The sequence below is a fragment of the Procambarus clarkii genome, chromosome 57 (genome assembly GCF_040958095.1).
Source record: "Procambarus clarkii isolate CNS0578487 chromosome 57, FALCON_Pclarkii_2.0, whole genome shotgun sequence".
Classification (NCBI taxonomy): Eukaryota; Metazoa; Arthropoda; class Malacostraca; order Decapoda; family Cambaridae; genus Procambarus; species Procambarus clarkii.
Window position 1 is genome coordinate 11,774,155 of NC_091206.1, and position 20,988 is coordinate 11,795,142.

Here is a 20,988-nt window from a genome sequence, read left to right on the forward strand (position 1 = left end):
TTACCTTGTGGTTAATCACCCCCGAATTACTGGTAACTATTGAGCAGAAAATATTATTCAAAGATATAAAAATCAATAATACCAGCGGCACATAAAACAGCAATCCTCCCCTAGTGCCTCGAAGCGAATACACGATAACACGATCACGTTGCGCTGCAAAAATAATTACTGGTAATGATCTACACATACAAACTACACATAAAAAGCTGGCGGAACCGTAGTCACGTCAGCTTTCACCTTGCCTGACATTACAGATGACTGACATGTCTGGAAGAGAAGACATGACTGACATGTCTGGAAGAGAAGACATGACTGACATGTCTGGAAGAGAAGACATGACTGACATGTCTGGAAGAGAAAACATGACTGACATGTCTGGAAGAGAAGACATGACTGACATGTCTGGAAGAGAAGACATGACTGACATGTCTGGAAGAGAAGACATGACTGACATGTCTGGAAGAGAAAACATGACTGACATGTCTGGAAGAGAAGACATGACTGACATGTCTGGAAGAGAAGACATGACTGACATGTCTGGAAGAGAAGACATGACTGACATGTCTGGAAGAGAAAACATGACTGACATGTCTGGAAGAGAAGACATGACTGACATGTCTGGAAGAGAAGACATGACTGACATGTCTGGAAGAGAAGACATGACTGACATGTCTGGAAGAGAAGACATGACTGACATGTCTGGAAGAGAAGACATGACTGACATGTCTGGAAGAGAAGACATGACTGACATGTCTGGAAGAGAAGACATGACTGACATGTCCTGTTCCGTTCGCCCTGTTCCTCTACTTAATTACTCCTACTCTTCCGCAATCCAGAGGAGCTAGTTTATATATTTTGATACTAATTGACGTATTTTAAGAACTTAGTTTCATAATTTGTGTATTTTAATAATTTAGTCGCATCATTTATGCATTTTAATAATTTAGACTCATCATTTATGTATTTTAATAATTAATCTCATATTTTTTTGTATTTTAATAATTTAGTCTCATAATTTACATGTTTTCATAAGTTTGTCTCATAATTCATGTGGTTAAATAATTTAGTCACCTAATTGATGTAGTTTAATCATTTAGTCTCACAATTTATGTATTTACTTATTCTTCAAGAAGGCATATAGGGCCTGTATTAGGCCTATAACACCATCGTCCTGGCATGGGACGTGTGGATGGTTACTGGACGCCCTGGTAGTTATCTTAGCTGCCCTGGTAGTTATCTTAGGCGCCCTGGTAGTTGCCTTAGGCGCCCTGGTAGTTGTCTTCGGCGCCCTGGTAGTTATCTTAGGCGCCCTGGTAGTTGTCTTCGGCGCCCTGGTAGTTATCTTAGGCGCCCTGGTAGTTGCCTTAGGCGCCCGGGTAGTTGCCTTAGGCGCCCTGGTAGTTATCTTAGCTGCCCTGGTAGTTATCTTAAGCGCCCTGGTAGTTGCCTTAGGCGCCCTGGTAGTTGTCTTCGGCGCCCTGGTAGTTATCTTAGGCGCCCTGGTAGTTGTCTTCGGCGCCCTGGTAGTTATCTTAGGCGCCCTGGTAGTTGCCTTAGGCGCCCTGGTAGTTGTCTTCGGCGCCCTGGTAGTTATCTTAGGCGCCCTGGTAGTTGTCTTCGGCGCCCCAAGACTCTTGTATTGAGCGAACCAGTAGTTTCGTGTTGGGTGCCTCAGTAGTTTTGTGTTGGGTACCCAACAGCAGTTTTCACTCAATGACACTTGAAGGAATTGATGCTAAGCTGTTTTGTTAGTGCTGGCATCCTGTTCCCCCCATCCTTCCCTGCCTATTTTCCACCTTGCTTGCTCCTTATTTAGTGCTCACTCGATTCCTTTTGAGTGGGAGTTTTCCCTCCTAATAATCGCTTAAGCTACCCTCCCTTTGTCGCCCATGTCCATGTTCCCTTCACGCTCCAAACTCCCCTTCCATTTTTACGTTCTTTCTTTTTCTCTTTCGTTCCCCCTTCATCTCAGGGTCCAAATTGTACGGAAAACTTTGAAGATCTCGCTCGTCTTTTTAGACTTTGCGAATCTGTGCTGGATTTCATCAAGACTGGACGAGCTCTTTTTCGCTATTTTCTCAGCCCCCTTCGTCACTCTGGGAGATGGTGATGACACTCACCACCTTGACGGGGAACATTATAATTTCATGGCTCTCTCTCTGTCTCACTCTCTGTCTGTCTGTCTGTCTGTCTGTCTGACTGTCTGTCTCTCTGCCTGTCTGTCTCTCTGCCTGTCTGTCTCTCTGTCTGTCTCTCTCTCTCTCTCTCTCTCTCTCTCTCTCTCTCTCTCTCTCTCTCTCTCTCTCTCTCTCTCTCTCTCTCTCTCTCTCTCTCGCTCTCTCTCTCTCTCTCTTTCGCTCTTTTGAGGGGAGGCCTCTTTTTCAGGCACTTTTCACTACTCCCGTTTTCTTTTTCACTTGCCAAAAAAATCATTGGTACCTCATACAACCTTATTTTTTTTTTTTTGCGCACACAAAAAAATACAACAAGGACATATATATAACAACAAAAGAACAAGAGCAGCGGGTCTGCTCTTGTGCTTTCACTCCGCAGTACTCACTTGTGAATAGAGAGAGAGAGAAAGAAAGAGAGAGAAAGAATATTTAAAGAATATCGTCAACAATTCGTTTTGAGCTGTGACTCTTTATATTCGCCCCTTACAGGGACTTATACTCATATTTGCAAATTTTGTGTCATAATACCGAGTCATTTTTTACATGCTTAGGGAAAGACTCATCTGCAGTAGTATAAATGTAAAAAAAAAACTATCGTGGAGTCGATAGATCAGTAAAATATATATATATATATATATATATATATATATATATATATATATATATATATATATATATATATATATATATATATATATATATATATATATATATATTTGAACTCTCGTGGTATTATGATGAACTGCAAATAGTCTATAGTTTGATACCTGTAGTGTCCCTGGGTCTATGAACATGTATCCATATTTTCTTGATATGATTCAAAATACGTGAATTTTCTTTACGTGACCCCAAGCATTATTTACAAAATAATTATCTTTAAACGTTTAAACAACTCGGAGAAAACAAGGTTAAAATCATATTTATGGTATTTTTTTGATGTTCGTAGAAGTGTCTGCTTAATTATTCGTGTGAAGCACCATTTGTTATCGTATATAATGTTAGCATGAATAAAGAATTACTAAACAACACATTCATATTGTCAACACAATTCACTGAACGTTATATCAATCACCTGAGAGTAGGCCGCTAAGCCTTCGCTGAATCGTAAGGGATCAGCTACAAGCAAATCAGCTATTTCAGAAACTCTGAGATATATTATATACATTGCTAATTACCACATGAATCTAAACGTCAAAGTAACTCCAAATTATATTAAACGAAAAAGCACTTGCGTGTTTTGAACATTCTAGCTCGGTACATGTCCACATTCGACACCTGGTTAAGTCACACACAAGCGTTTCCTGCCTCTTCAAGCATAGCAAATGAATAAATACCCCCTCTCCCTCTTCCCCCACTCAGCTTACCCCATGCTATTTCCCCCCTTACCTAGACCCTCCACCCATCCCTTCTCTCCCTCGTCCCTCCGTTCCCCTTCCCTCCCAGTACAAAAAGCGCCGGCCAACAATGTACGTTTTAATTTACATTTTTCAGACTTTGAAAACTCATCAGAGAGGCAGCACTTTCTGGTGTAACATTAATTTTGGTGAACAATGGAGTGGACTGAGCACAGCTTGGGGACGCTGCTATTGAGTACTCGACTCCAGGATAGTGATTAGTCTATGTTTGAGAGGCTTAAGTCTTTTGTGTATTCAGTGGGAGATAAAAGTAAATACATCCTTTTGATAGGGAAACAGAGGCGAGATAGAGAGAGAGAAAGAGAGAGAGAGAGAGAGAGAGAGAGAGAGAGAGAGAGAGAGAGAGAGAGAGAGAGAGAGAGAGAGAGAGAGAGAGAGAGAGAGAGAGAGAGAGACGGAGAGACAGATACGGAAAAGTGTGTGAGTGATAGAGCAGGAGGGAGACTGTTGGTTTTCTCATAGCTCTCTTTTTTCCAGTTATCTCTACTGTTTACATAATGGAACAGAGGTGGCTCTCGGTCGGTCAGCGGAGTTGGTGTCTGTGTTTACTGTGGCACGCATGACCCCTGCATCCATGCATACCTTAATGTCCCAGTCAAGCGTACTCAAGCACACACACACAAGGCAAAGTGTGTGTCATGTGCCAGACACACTACTCCTTCCTCAGTGCCAGGTATACTACTCCACTCCTCTTCTCCAGTGCCAAGTCTCCCACTGCCCTCTCCCCCATCCCCCATGGTCGACTGCCGGCCCGTTGCTCCCCACCTTGATAACATTCAGCTGGGATAAGCCATTTAATGTCATTCTAAAATCTGGCTCTATGCACTCCCCCTCCTCACCTCCACTCCACTTCCCCCTCTACATTTTCCTCTTCTGCTCTCGGAATACTCAGTGAAATTTCCCATCACATAGATATGGTTAATACGGCGCAGCAAGAGAACATGGTTTCTATGTCAACCTAAAATAAGAGTCATGTTTAATTTAGAACTTCAAAGGCAAGCGTCTTTGAACGCTATTGATAAAAGGCATAAAACGTTTTAAATTTGTAAATATTAAATAACTAGCTACAGACTGGTTTGAATTTACACTGCCAACATTAAAAACATATATGTTGGAGCTGCGTTAATCTTTGTTTAAAACTGATGTATTTCAGTCAAAATGTAAATCCATTGTTAATCAGAGAATAGAAATAGAACCCCTTCAGTAATTTGCCATGAAACCGGGACCTATTTGATGTTAAGAGGGAAGCCAGATTATTTATAACAGAAACATATCCTGATAATTTATAAAAAAAATTATTAAATGTAACCTTGTTCAGTGATATAGTAAATTAGAAAGTTGTGTGAAATTTCACAAGGCGCTCTAGGTAAGGCTGGTCGTAATTGTTATTACAGTATAAATAAATACTAAGAAAAGTATTATTACAATATAAACATTTTGTTGAATGTTTTTATTTAAGAGACAAGCACTTGTCATACAGCTTTATTACCTCTCCCTCACAGAGGCCGGGAAGCTGAAGATCTGAGGTTAGAGACTAATAGAGTTTTTGACTAACTAGAGTTTTTGCCCGAAACGCTACGCGTACTAGTGGCTGTACAAGAATGTAACAACTCTTGTGTATATCTCAAAAAAAAAAAATAAAAAAATAAAGATGATAATACAGAATGGAAGTGTCATTATGAAACTAAATATTAGCTCTTGGGCCATACTGATATTTTCTTAACTATGAAGGAAATATATATTATATAATTGAATATTTAAATAAAAAAAAATCCAATGCGACTCTTGATTAACGTGAATAATGATTTATGAACATTCTTCTATTCAGAATCGATACTGGAAATTCGTAGGTAATCGTAGGTAAGCTGTAAACATATTTTATGTGAGTTTGGCTTTTGTATTAGAAAACGGCCAGTGTATGGACTGAACACATAATAACAGCGACACACACAATCAGATCATCTGATTCAGTGCTCAATGCTAACGTTAGACTCGTATTGCACTTTTACTCAGGGAAATATATAACTCTTGATAGTTATTTGATTCGACTGTTTGCGACAGTTTTGTTGTTGATGATTGGAGTAGAGGATTGTAAGAGTAAAACTGTCCCAGTGATGTACTGTGAAAACCTTGTCAAGTGTAATCATTTTGAAGAGTTGCAAACACTTTTCAGTCATAGACATGTATAAAGAGCGATCTCTCTACCTAATTTCACTTCTCGGTAAATCTCTCTATAGACCCCATCGACAACAACTCCTTTTTATTTCTAGGTGTAATACCTTTGAGTCAACCCAGTAGGCTTCTCCACCTGTAGGATCCCAGTAAGCTCAGCGCTCTCGGCTTCTTCACTTGTAAAATCCCAGAACGCTAAACAAAAATATGCCAAATTCTCATTTTGCTGAATCCTCGTCTCTTAGGGTGTTACCGCTCCTGCCCTCGGAAACACCGCTGGATTCAGAGAAAATGTGGAAGATGAACTGTTATCGCTTGAGGCCATAGTAAGAGAGGTTAAGAGAGGAAGAGATTAGATTACAGAGCGTGTTTATAAGGTCTGGTTTCTCCTCTCTATATACTTGAATAATATATATTTTTTTACCTCGATTGCGGTAGAGAAAATAAATATTAAAGTATTTTAGTTTCATTCGATATTTATATTGTATGAGATCTCTTCTAAACATTTATAAACACAAATATATATATATATATATATATATATATATATATATATATATATATATATATATATATATATATATATATATATTCATTAAAATAAAATTGCATTAAACTATTGTTTTCAATTGACCTAGCTAGCGAAAAAGCAAACTAGATGCTGGTTAAGTAAGGTTTCATACTCAATGGGCCTTAAATTCTCCTCGAAATTGTCCTAAACCAAAAATATGAAAATTTATGTGCAAGAACGTGCGACACTAAAGTGAAGCTGCAGCACTGAAGAAAGAAGTAACGATCTGAATTTATTTTAAGTAAGAAACATTTGTTTTCAGTAAGGTCAACTTTATCTTTACTGGGAACGCTCTGCTTTCAGCCTAGACAAGTTGTCTCAATCCAGGACAAGTATTCCATTTAGATTATACTTTTTTCACTTATAGGGAATTCACTTTTATTTTCTTGACATATATATATATATATATATATATATATATATATATATATATATATATATATATATATATATATATGTATCGATTTGTAATTAAAGTATGGGTATATTAAATGTAAGTAGTGCTCAAATCTAAATGAAACATGGTAGGCTAGTACCGTAGACTCGTTGCTTAATGATTATAACTATTGTATTAATAAAAAAAAATGTATAAAAGATGTGTGGATCCCATCCCATGTTGGAGTTGGAGAACATGAATTTGTAGATCGAAAGGTCAATGAGGCTTGCACTGCCCTTGTGTGGCAGTGCACAAGAGAAAGTAGTATATACTTATTCGTACATTGTAACATTGGTTGTAACCATGATATATATATGCTTCAGCCTACAGATCAGACCTATTATCTTGTGTATGACCCTCTGGCCTGTGTGACAGTGAATACCAGCATTATCCTCACTCTAATAAGACTTACTTGAGGTCCTCATATTAGTCAGAATTTTATTTAATTTTTGTCAATAAAGATGTTAATAATAATATTAGTTGTTGTTTTTTGTGTTAATTCCTTTCCTTAAATATTTTCAGCAGCAGGAATCACCAAGAATAGTCACCATTTATATAGCTAATATTACTAACAATCGTAAATTTTGTCGGGAATTAAATTTTAATTAAAATTATCGGTTACCATTCATCTAGAACTTAATGGCGCGGCAAAATACAAGATCAATTTAAATTTATTTAAATAGATATTAGTATTGATTGTGTCAGGTTACGTGTGGTTAAGTCAAATTTATTTGTGCAGTACATTAAGATCTTTTAGTTTGATTACGTAAAGTTACATTAGGTCAAACAGGTCTATTTCTAGTAGAAACAATGAGGTAGTTCAAGTCATCGCAGAATGGCACTATATTCGCCGCAATTGAGTGTTCTTGCACCATTTATGTGGTTAGTGCTAAAGTTTAGCACTTATACTTTTACCTCTAGGTTGCTTTTAATAAAAAATAAATCATAGGGAAAACACTCAATGCACTATTGAAATAGTCACAGGGAGTATCTATATAGAAACTCGTAACTTGAAAAAAAGTCGATTCCTGCATTGATCACTAAGGATATTATCTACGTAAATAATAATAATAATAAAATAATAATAAAAATCACATTAACGTGAAGTATCAGTAAGAAAACCAGTGGTCTAAGGCGTGGGGCCTAGGAGTACCAAGTGTGCGGGGTTCGAATCCTCTTCATGGCTCCTAATGATTTTCTCAATAATAATAATGATAGTAGTGAGACACACATAATTATATCGCATTACAAGAACAGCACACAATACAAATTATGTGAAACAAATCAGAATAATTAGAATGTTACAGAATATACTGATAACAAACATATCATCGAAATTATTTTGTTGTGTTATTATTATTATTATTATTATTATTATTATTATTATCATAATTACTATTATTATTTTTATTATTATTATTATAATTATTATATTACTAATATCATACATTGGTGAACACTAATCTATATATATATTTGCTTCTTTAATTTAATTACAGAGAGAGAGAGAGAGTGTGTGTGTGTGTGTGAAGTGTAGCGAGGTCGTTAAAAAAGAGCATTGAGTAGTGTGTGTGTAGTGCTAGCCACCAGAGCCTGGTAGGTCAGCATACACAGCGCCTCATACATTATACAAAGCTGATGTAAATTTGTAAATACGTGTTAAAGAGGCATAGTTCACCTCACCTGTTAACGGACCACACGAGTGAGAGGATGAGTAGGGTGAGGGGGTGAGAGTGGGGGTGTGGGGTCAGGGGGTGAGGGTGGGTTTCAGGTGACGGTGGCTAAGGTGAAGGGTCGACAAGGGGAGGGAGCCTGCAATAGAGAGCAGTTGCATTATCCGGAGTTGCAGCGGCATCTGAAGTCGAACGAGGAGGGCAAAGGACCTATGGTGGTAATGTTTATATCGCTGCTGAACGGAGTATCCGGCTGCGCCCGGGTCTCTAACCCTGATTCCCCTCCTCTCTCTCTCTCTCTTTTTCCCCCTTTCTCTCATCTCTATTTGCCTATCCCTCTCATCTCCTCTCCTCTCTACTCTCACCCACCCTTTCCACCTTTCTCCCACCCTCTCTATCAATATCCTCTGTATCATCTATGTCTATTTTCCCCCCTCTCCCTCCTCTTCTCTCCACGTTTATGTGTGATGCCTCGTCCACCTGTTCTTCTGTGTGATGATTCGTCCTCCTCCCCCTCTGTGTGATGACTAAAGCTCCATTCCTCTGTGCGATTTTTCTCTGTGTTTTCTCTAGAGGTTACAGCATGAACAATTGCCAGTCAGTACATCACACTAAAATATCAAATTCACGTTTAAAATGAAACAAAAATCCCCCAAATCTTTGCAAAAACTCGGAATTCGTTGCAACAAAAATTCTCATTTTTTTCTAGTGAAGGTTAGACAAGAGGTAATATATAACCTCCCGGGTGGGGGGGGAGGGTGTATGGCCTCATCTCTTCGTTAGTAATGATGGAAACAAATGACGAGTCGACGGTTCGTTACATCTTCACAGAACTGCTGATTTCTATTAATTAGCTTGCAGGTGGAGGCAACGGGGGATGCAAGGAGTTAATGAGCAAAGTCATATTTTACCTTGGCAAGGCCTCCCTGTGTGTGTGTGTAGTGTGAGAATGAATATAAATTGCAAATAGCTTTAGGCAAACACTAAACAGGTTTAGTGTTTGCAGGTTATAGTTGTGTGTGTGTAAACTAAAGTCTTTGAAAATGTAATAAGTTATTACGAAACGCGTTCAGGCGTTCTCTTCCCATAACCAAACCATCGCCAGAGAAATCCTAGTAAACAACACAGAAATCATCGATAGATACAGCGATAGCAGGCGGCTTGACGTTTGCGAGGCACTACACATCAAGAAGTCAACACCATCAATCAACAGCCAATTATTGCACAACTATATTCTACCCACCTCAAGACTCCGCTCCAATATAGAAGCATCAAGAAATATGGACCAATAGGCTTTCTACAAACACTTCTATTCAATATCCATTGTTTCGTGTTCTGTCTTGTGTTGATACTTTTAATACCCTATTAATATCCTCTAATGCCACATCATCCTTCCCACCTCACTCAAATGTAATGCCACATCACCCTTCCCACCTCACTCAAATGTAGATATAAAATTAGGGAAACGCAAGTTCTAATCAGTTGTGTATTTGTGAAGTCTTTGAAAATGTAATAAGTTTTACGAAACGCGCCCGTGTCGCGTCAGACTAGAAATAAAAATGAATTTTGGAGAAGTGATTTTTGATTTACCTCCAACAGTGAAGCATAATGTACGAAAGATTGAGAAAATTCGTGTTAGAATTATTAATCTTACTTTTTCGGTCATATTTAATAAAATATGTCTACAGGAAAGACTGCTACCAAAATATACTAATATATATATATATATATATATATATATATATATATATATATATATATATATATATATATATATATATATATATATATATATATATATATATATATATGCGGAAAATCCACAGAGAAATATGAAATGAGGTGAACGTTTCGGCTTTGTTAAAGCCTTTGTCAACACCAGACTGACTCAATGATGTCAGTCTGGTGTCAGTCTTTGAGTCAGTCTGGTGTTGACAAAGGCTTTAACAAAGCCGAAACGTTCACCTCATTTCATATTTCTCTGTGGATTTTCCGCATAAAATGATCAGTGTTTTGTGATCGTCAATTGCATATATATATATATATATATATATATATATATATATATATATATATATATATATATATATATATATATATATATATATATATATATATATGTGTGTGTGTGTGTGTGTATATCACGAAAATAAACACGTGATTAAGAATGTGACAATGTCAGACCACGGAGGAAAATGAAACAGGAATTTCCTTGAAATGAAACAGGAACAGGAAAAGGAAATTCCTGTTTCATTTTCCTCCGTGGTCTGACATTGTCATATATATATATATATATATATATATATATATATATATATATATATATATATATATATATATATATATATATATATATATATATATATATATATTTGTTTGTTTGTGTATGTGTTTGTGTGTGTATTCTTATAGTTAAACTTGCCGGGGATGAGTTTCAGCTCTTTGATCCTACTTCTCAACTTTCATTCGACTGATGTGCATATATCTAGTCATATTGGGCCCAGTCATATCAACATTTAAAGTTGTGTATTCCTTCACCACTTCACTAATTAGTACATATAATGTGTTCATAAGCCCTCACCTAGTCAGTGCTTTCTAATGTCTGTGTTATGATGCATAAATGAGCTCTTCATTAGGTTTATCAATTTAGTTTTGATTAGATTAAAATTTTCAGACACAGCTATCTATTCTATTTCTTAATTATTACAGTCTCCCATAATAATTATTTTTGTCTTTAATTTAGAAGACTTTCGCTGATAAATTATAGTAACTTTTAGAATTTTAAATTTGTTTTCTATGTAGTAACTATTTTATTTTTCCGGATTAAAATGCTTGCGGATTATTTTTGTTTTCATTATTTTGTTCCACATAATTATTATAATTCTGTACCAGATTCGTACTGAGCAATTTAACGTTATCTAAGTAGCATCATTTTACATTAGACATTTTTGTTTATTATCATTTTAGCCTATCAACTTATATAGATATATTGTTTTCAACTTTACACACAACACTCACACAACTTCAGCGGATACAATCACACACACGACTCAACTACACCGGGAACAATCACACAATACACAACTACACCGGATACAATCACACACACGACACAATTACACCTGGAACAATCACACATAACACAATCACGTGGCCGACATGTTCCCTGCTCGGCCTGCAGGGAAGAACTCTACAGGGCCTGGATAGAGTAGCGCCAGCACAATTGGAAACGTAAACAACACACTCAAATTTCTAAACTTGTCAGAGAGCGACACAAACTCTCTCGCCGCCACCTTCATCAGCGTCACGCAACTCTCCACACAGTCTCTAAATCATCCGTTAGGGCCCCACCTGTCACTCCCAGTCGACTGTGGCGGTCCGGGGAGGTGCGGAAGCCAGTCCCATGATTCAAAGACAAAAATGTATGTAGATTGTTCAGTCACTTTGATATGTTTGTGTGTGTGTGTGTGTGTGTGTGTGTGTGTGTGTGTGTGTGTGTGTGTGTGTGTGTGTGTGTGTGTGTGTGTGTGTGTGTGTGTGTGTGCCTGCAGGAGGGAGCTGTTAGCTCTTGTGTACAGTCGCCTGCATATATTTGCAAAGTCGAGCGAACAATTAATGCAATGACTTGTTTAGTTATTTTGTTGAGCTTATTCAGTTTACCGTCCGGCAACCAGGAGGCCTGGTCGACGACCGGGCCGCGGGGACGCTAAGCCCCGGAAGCACCTCAAGGTAACCTCAAGGTAAGGTAAGGTACCTCGGCAATCTCTCCTCTTGTTCATTCATCTTTGCTCTGAAAGCTTGATCTCTAGTCTTAATGTTTTTAATTTTGCACATTGTCCCTTTGTCTCCAATGTACAAGTGAATGTTTTTATCATATATTTTCTTTTCCTTCGTTCCTCTACGGTGAGGAAGTTGAGTACTTCTCAAAACGCTTCACCAAATATAGTTAAGTAATACATACTACCTGAACACATGCTCATATCAGTGTCGTTCAGCTTAGATAAAAGTAGTCTCCTTTTATAAATGTTTACATAGATATGAATATCTCTGAATGCGATATGATACATGGCTACGACTCCTCTGTTCTCAGGGAAATTATAATAAATGATAATGGGTTAATGGGTACCAGAAACGACAGATACCAATTTTTTGAGTGACTATTTAAACAGATTTAATATTTACAAAGATATCTCCAGAAACAGCAGTATACAAGTTGTGTTCGGTTCCTGGTCTCGCTTTCAAACTACATTACGTTCATAATAATAAAATGGTAAAAATGTGTTTCACAATAAATATAATATAAAAAAATCTCCGTAGTAATAATAGCTTAACTATTTACACTAATCATAGTATATATTTTATGTCATAGCTTTCAATACGATTAAGAAATAAAAACTTTCAAAGTCTCAAAAGCACTGAATATGAAGACATCTAACATGCAGCCTGTCCTCAGTTGATCCACTGTTAACGCAATCTGCCATTGCGTCAAAATTCCTGTTTACGAGGTCAGTCAAAATCACCGTAATACTGCTGCCTCTTGAAACTAATGAACATCGGAATCGATTAGGCAAAACCACTTTAAATTCAGCGCTCATCAAACCTTGAGAACCTGGTGCAGTATGTTCCCCCGAGGAGACTATTCCTTCCGTTATCTCTGCATTTGATGCGACGACGCTCAGTGCTCTCATTATAGCGTCTGTTTGCCCAGGACGAAAAGCACTGTGTGTTCGTCTGGCTCTTGTGAGCGACAAGGGTGTTGACTCAAGAAGGAGTGCTCGCATAAGCGTCATTTTTGTAATGGACGATTCCTCCTCGACTGCATGATCTGTCCCTGTGTGTGACGGTCCAACCCGTTCTCTTAAAAATAACGTCACTTTTGGCTCGTATGCGCACTATGGCTAAATTTGAACGTAATTTGAAATGAAATCGACTCACAAAAGTGACGTACTGTCCCGTTTTCTGTTTGAGTCGTCCGGCTTACTCCGTAAGGTTAAGAGAGGAAACTTTCCATTAACGTTTTTCATAACGTTTTGAAACTTTATGAGAATTTCCTGCCCACCTAACTTATCAGAGGACCCTTAACTTACTGTTGTTGAAAAAAAAATCCCAAATTTATTTTCATTTTTTTTCATTTTCAAATTACATCCACTTTCGGCCATACTGGCAAACGGCCAAAAGCGACGTTCTTTTTACGTCTCTCTTCCAAGAGAAGAGAGACGATCGGTTATGGAAGATCGGTTATGGTTTATTATCTAACTCCATTGCTTCCCCCCGTCCCATCTCAAATCCTTATTTTGACCCCTTCCAAGTGCTATATATTCGTAATGGCTTGCGCTTTCCTTTGATATTCCTCGTACTTCCTTTGATAGGTCGGCGTTCAATCCCCGACCGTCCATAAGTGGTTGGGCACCATTCCTTCCCCCCGTCCCATCCCAAATCCTTATCCTGACCAAATCCAAGTGCTATAAAGTCGTAATGGCTTGGCGCTTTCCCCTAATAGTTCCCTCCCTCTCCCCCCCCCCCCCTCCCCTCCTGTTACTAAATCTGCTTTGTCCATCATTATCTAAATTACTCTGACGTCTTTTGTTATCTTATTAGATTTCCTGACCGAAATGTGCCATCTTCTAATGCATACGTTATCTTTTCTGTGAGGCTTCGGAGTTTACTGTTAGAACTGTCTGTGGCTTTCTGCTACTGGTCCTTTAGGTTAAGTAGCTTCAAACTCAAAAGGGCTTCACTGACTTGTTATACCACTCCACAGTCGTCTTGAGAAACAATGCACCTATAACATTTCTGATAACATCTTTTCAATCACCCAAGCCTCTGAGATGGAGTTGTCTTAAATTACATTAACTTTTAATACACGATAAAATCATGAGATCGTGAGGTGTCTAAGAGAAAATAGATACTACACGTAAGTCTGGTGTTACTTCTAGTTGAGAAACTTATTACCTCACAATGGTTCATTTTGGTAATGCGTGTGTCTGGGAGAGTCGACGGATGCTGGTTCGATGCTGCAATATAGCCTTAATAATTTCTTAATAACCTTTAACTTTGTCACTGTAAAATCTCCAGTCTATGTAGTTATATATCTTACATTCATCCATCTCTTACTCCAAGCTATAAATAGTGCTTAAAAATTGTATTTTTAATTTATGATTAAATTTAAAAATGATTAAAAAACACTAACACTTTTTAACCATTAATAACACACAATATAAATTATGAATATTTTGAAAAAATAGAATTACCAATAACTATTGAGTTATTACTTTCTGGCAATTATTAATATGTCAACATTTACGTTGAAATAGCTTGGTTAAAAAAAAAACTTTCTTCACTTAAACAGTAAATATAAAAAACACATTAAAAAGACACTTTTCATTACTCATAAATGTTCACTCGTTGCACGAGAGTACTGTTGGAAAAAGCCTCTTAAAAATGAATAATTAACATGGAAATGGTCTGTCTGAACGAGGCATAAAATTTTTTGCTGAGTATCATTAAAAATCTCCATAATATTTTATGTGTTTGCAGAGCCAGGCCTCGGGCGGGGATGACCACTTCCCTGTGGCATATATATATATATATATATATATATATATATATATATATATATATATATATATATATATACATATATATATATATATATATATATATATATATATATATATATATATATAGAAAGCACAACTACCTTCCAGTAGCTGGCATACTGTTGTGGAAGGTAGTTGTGCTTTCTGGGTTCGAGTCCCACTGGTGGGTGTTGTCCAAAGATTATTAATCTTCACTTGTGGTTTATGCAAGTATAGGCTTATATATATATATATATATATATATATATATATATATATATATATATATATATATATATATATATATATATATATATATATATATATATATATATTTATAAGGAAAGAGTACCACCTCTAGCTGGAAGAAGGGGGACCCATAGCCTCGGAGGAAACCACGCATAACGCATTAGAGGGAATGTTTAGATCCCCTCCAATACAGTTTCTGTGTGCTTTTCTCCTACCACCCCCTTCCTTGAATATTTTTTGTGCTTTATTATGCATTTGATGGTTACAAGATATACATGGGTTGATACAAAAATAATAATGCAAAAAGGTGCTTAAAGGTTATGGATCTCTTGAAGAACACAACAATGGGAAACATTGATGAATGTCACAGACGGGTTCGATCATTGTTGCAAGTCAAACACTTCTTCGAATTCCTCTGAAGTTGGACTAGTGCCCAAGACGCAACAGGCATTTCCCCTTTGAATCGCAACACTAAGGCGCTGGAACAAGAAACTTTTTGCTCTCTGGTCTTTTGTAGCGCTGATCAATTTGTCCCCCAATTCCTTCAGGAACTTCAATGCACATTTTCCCCACGAACCGAGGGTCTCCGAGCCGATCGGAACAAAGCTGTAGCAGTGTGCTAGACCTCTGTATTTAATAATTTTCTGCGATTCCCTGAAAGAAGCAGCACCAAAGAAGAAGCACCCTGAAAGAAGCAGCAGCAAAGAAGCAGAAGCAGCATATATATATATATATATATATATATATATATATATATATATATATATATATATATATATATATATATATATATACACAATCTCGCGCAGACAAGCAGAGACAAGCACACACACACACCTGACACAACGGTGCGTGTGGCGAGGAAGGGAGTGTTTAGGACAAAATGTGGTAAACAAAGGCGGTTACGATACCCGAGCACGATACCAGGCTCCTGTCATGACCGGTGCCTAACCGGTCATGACAGGAGCCTCGTATCGTGCGTATCGTATTAAAATTCCTGTTTTAATTCTTCCTCCGTGATCTGACACTGTCTCACACACACACACACACACACACACACACACACACACACACACACACACACACATACATACATATATATATAGAGAGAGAGAGCCGAAGCATTCTTCATGCATTACAATTGAGGAAGCAGAGTGGCCTAAGGCTGCATGTGTCACCAGGAGCCCCGGGAAGCAGCGAAGGATCGAACGCAGGACGATGTATTACGGACACTCCCGAGTACAACATGTGACGGCCTCATTGTGCCTCTGAGTAGTGAGTAAAAGCGTTTCCATGTTGTTCCTTTGTTATTGTTAGTGCTATTGTTAGAGATAAAAAAAAGTCGCAAAGTGGCCGTCTAGCGTTCACCTGAAACTGACATTTTCTCCTTTACACGTTTTTTTTTTTTCAAGATGGAGCCTGAGGGGACTGGAGGCCGGGGGTGATGCGCCTCACTTTTTTTTTCCTTGGAAATATTTGAGATGTATATTGGGAAATATTTTTAAAAAATAATTGTAATTCAAAGAAAAATTGTATAATTATTTATTTTTATGATTTGGTTCATATTCGACAACAATTATTGTAAGTGTAACCATGTAACTCTTTGACTCTGATGCTGGTGGTTAGGTTGTTCTGCTAGTGGTGGTTGGCCTGTTCTGCTGGTGGTGGTTAGGTTGTTCTGCTAGTGGTGGTTGGCCTGTTCTGCTGGTGGTGGTTAGGTTGTTCTGCTAGTGGTGGTTGGCCTGTTCTGCTAGTGGTGGTTGGCCTGTTCTGCTGGTGGTGGTTAGGTTGTTCTGCTAGTGGTGGTTGGCCTGTTCTGCTAGTGGTGGTTAGGTTGTTCTGCTAGTGGTGGTTGGCCTGTTCTGCTAGTGGTGGTTGGACTGTTCTGCTGGTGGTGGTTGGCCTGTTCTGCTAGTGGTGGTTGGACTGTTCTGCTGGTAGTGGTTGAGCAGCTCTTCTGGTGGTGGTTGAGCTGCCATGCTGGTGGTGGCTGGATTTCTCTGCTGATGGTGGTTGAGCCAATCTTATGGTGGTGGGGGTGCTAGTGATGATTGTGGTTGATTCCCTACTCTTAGTGGTGGTGGTGGTGGTGACGTTGGTTGAGTCTCTAGTGCTAGTGTTGGTGGTGGTTCATTCCCTGAAGCTAATGGTGGTTAAGATGGTGGTTTGATTTCCTGGTGCTAGTGGTGGTGGTGGTTGATTCCATGATGTTAATGATGGTAGTGGTGGTTGATTCCCTGATGCTAATGGTGGTAGTGGTGGTTGATTCCCTGGTGCTAATGGTGGTAGTGGTGGTTGATTCCCTGGTGCTAGTAATTAGTACCTTCGCCAGCAAATATTTACATATTTATTTTCCCATAGTTTGATAATTCGATTACGCAAATTAATTAAATTTACACAATAGGTCTGTTCAAAACAAATAACATTTGTTCTGCGCGGATTTAGAATTTTTTCTCTCGTTTATCTGCACATAAACTGTCCAATTTCCCTGTAAATCGGAGCTTGACAGGCGGCAAAATGAAAGAGGGAAACTTGACACCTTTGACATACACCTGACTATCAGGCACAAATACAAGGTCGTGATTCTTGAACTTTTATGATCATACTTCATAGGATTAATTCTATAGTATGACTGTCGGGGAGTTCCTTGAACTTTTAACGTTAAATTACTGGAACTTTTGCAAGTGTTCTGCACTCTCGTAAATCTGTGTTTTATGATCGTAAGAAGCGCTCATAAACGGGAAATTGAAGTTTATTGGGTAAAAAGTGTTTTGGTGAAGATATCTTGAAGCTTGGCACTCTTATTGATAATATAAGATTTTTACTTATTTTGGTTCATACTGATTGTATTAATTTGTTAATAATTTCACTAACCTCTTATTTAATTCCTATTGTTATAAAATAATATAAATTTTCCATTAAATTCTTTGTGTGTGTGTGTGTGTGTGTGTGTGTGTGTGTGTGTGTGTGTGTGTGTGTGTGTGTGTGTGTGTGTGTGTGTGTTTACTAGTTGTGTTTACTAGTTGTGTTTTGCGGGGGTTGAGCTTTGCTCTTTCGGCCCGCCTCTCAACTGTCAATCAACTGTTTACTAACTACTTTTTTTTTCCCCACACCACACACACACACACCCCAGGAAGCAGCCCGTGACAGCTGACTAACTCCCAGGTATCTATTTACTGCTAGGTAACAGGGGCACTTAGGGTGAAAGAAACTTTGCCCATTTGTTTCTGCCACGTGCTGGAATCGAACCCGCGCCACAGAATTACGAGTCCTGCGCGCTATCCACCAGGCTACGAGGCCCTGTGTGTGTGTGTGTGTGTGTGTGTGTCATTATGAGTCTCTGTGTATCTATCTGTTCATGTGTGTGTGTACATACACGTACATACAGGCGTATCAGTATGAACGCGTCCACCCCATCCTTCCTCAAAGTCCGCAGCAGACATACGTTATAACCTCCGGAAAGAACAGATTTATTATATGCTGCGGGACCCCTCCCCTTCCCCTCCACCTCTCACAGACACGAACTGTTCCCTGTGGGCGCCTGACCACCAGCCGGGAGTTCTTCTCCCATCACAGCAATCTCTTCAGCTTTTTAGCCTGGTGTCCTCCATTACCTTGAGTGCCCTTGGCCTGCCTTCCCCCTCAAGGAGAAAATCACTCAGAGTTTGTTTTTCACTATATATTAATTGTTTAACTCTGTTTTGTTTCATTAGAGGAAATACTCTTGAAAATATGCTTTTTTGTGGCGTTATATTTATTTGAGAACTTGTTTCTTCTAGCAATTGTATATATATATATATATATATATATATATATATATATATATATATATATATATATATATATATATATATATATATATATATACCGAGCCGCTGTGATGTTGTGTAAGTTATACTGGACGAAACAAAGTCATTTCTTATTATATATCGGTATATATATATATATATATATATATATATATATATATATATATATATAAATATATATATATATATATATATATATATATATATATATATATATATATACATATATATATATACCGAGCCGCTGTGATGTTGTGTAAGCTATACTGGACGAAACAAAGTCATTTCTTATTATATATCGGTATATATATATATATATATATATATATATATATATATATATATATATATATATATATATATATATATATATATATATATATACATATATATATATACCGAGCCGCTGTGATGTTGTGTAAGCTATACTGGACGAAACAAATTTATTTCTTATTATCTTGGAACTTTTGCTATAATTTTTTTTTTTAGGTGCGGGCTGATGTCTTCCCGCTCTATCAGAGGTAGTTATGGCGTGATAATGATCATATGATGGTGATTTATATTCCACTAATTACTGAGATTACGTGGTATTGTGGTATGTCCAAACCTGGTATCCATCAGCCTTGTTCAGGCGAACGTGGCCTTGCTCCATTGGAAAAGAAATTTATACTGTCGAGGATCGAACGCCGTCCTGCAAGAAGCGAGGACGTCGCTGTACCGACCAAAGGGGAAGCTCAATTGTATAGAGATAAAATTCACCTCACACATTTAATTATGAATGTTTTCATTTTTTCACAGGATATTAAAATAGCCTTACTTCATACTATTAAATTTATGCTTCAGTCTCAAAATATTTTGTAATTCAATAATATGAGATACACTTGTATGGTAAATCCGGACATATACAGGGAAGAAACACCTCTAACATTGTTTAATAAATATAAAATTCCGTTTCGGAATTTTCTAGTCTTAGATAAGAGTAGCAAAATGAGAATAAACTTCGGTCTGTTGACTACGCCTGGAGGCCTTTCTTCCCTTCCCCTCCTTCTCCCTCACTCCCCACTCCCCCACTCACTCCTCTCCCATCCCCACACAAACCTCTCATTCCCTCTCCTCCCCCCTACCACCCAATCCTCCCCCACATTCCTCCTCTCTCCACCCCACCTTCCACTTCTTTTTCTCCTCACACCATTCCCACTCACCACTTCATGCCACCACCTACCCCCTCTCCCCCCCTCCCCCCCTCCCCCCCCCCCCTCCCCCCCTACCTCCCCAGTGACCCAATTCTCGACTTCCCCGGGTTCTGATCCTTGTTAGTCAGGTCAACATTCTGAGTAGGATACCTGAATACTTAAAACTTATGAATCTTTTCTCTTATATACTAGAATGTCTGTGTACGTTGTTAAACACACGTACAAACACACACACACACACACACACACACACACACACACACACACACACACACACACACACACACACACACACACTAAACAGGGTAGATATAAAGACTATTTACTATTTAACACAAGGGGTCACGCGCACTAGGGGACACAGGTGCGGCGGTGGCTAAGAGGACAGCACGCTTGATACGTAGTCCTGTGGACCGGGGTTCGAATCCTGGCACCTGCGGGAAACTATGGGTAGAGTTTCTTTCACCCCTGATGCCCCTGTTACCTAGCAGTAAATAGGTACCTGGGAGTTAGACAGCTGCTACGGACTGCTTCCTGTGTGTGTGTGTGTGATTGTGTGGAAAACTAAATTAGTCAGTAGTTAGTAACAGTTGATTAGTTGGGAACCACTGCATGTGGTGCTCAACAACACAAAAGGTGGAGTCAAAGAGCTGACGTTCAACCTTGCTAAGGACAAATTAATGACACAGGTATACATATTCAAAGCACGCTGCAATTA

General features: G+C 38.2%; 2 protein-coding genes across 2 annotated transcripts in view; one reads left to right on the top strand and one right to left on the bottom strand.

Annotated features, from left to right (window-relative positions):
• The first annotated feature begins 254 nt into the window (after window positions 1-254).
• Window positions 255-845, top strand: LOC138353327 (high mobility group nucleosome-binding domain-containing protein 5-like). Its single transcript, XM_069306205.1, has one exon. It carries the CDS (start codon window positions 255-257, stop codon window positions 843-845), a length of 591 nt encoding a protein of 196 aa, XP_069162306.1.
• A 269-nt stretch (window positions 846-1,114) lies between these two features.
• The window catches only part of LOC138353328 (salivary glue protein Sgs-3-like), a 47,872-nt gene continuing 27,998 nt past the window's right edge, over window positions 1,115-20,988 (bottom strand). The window contains exon 2 of the mRNA XM_069306206.1: window positions 1,115-1,633. Within this exon, the coding sequence (XP_069162307.1) occupies window positions 1,115-1,633 (519 nt within the window). The remainder of the gene's footprint in view (window positions 1,634-20,988) is intronic.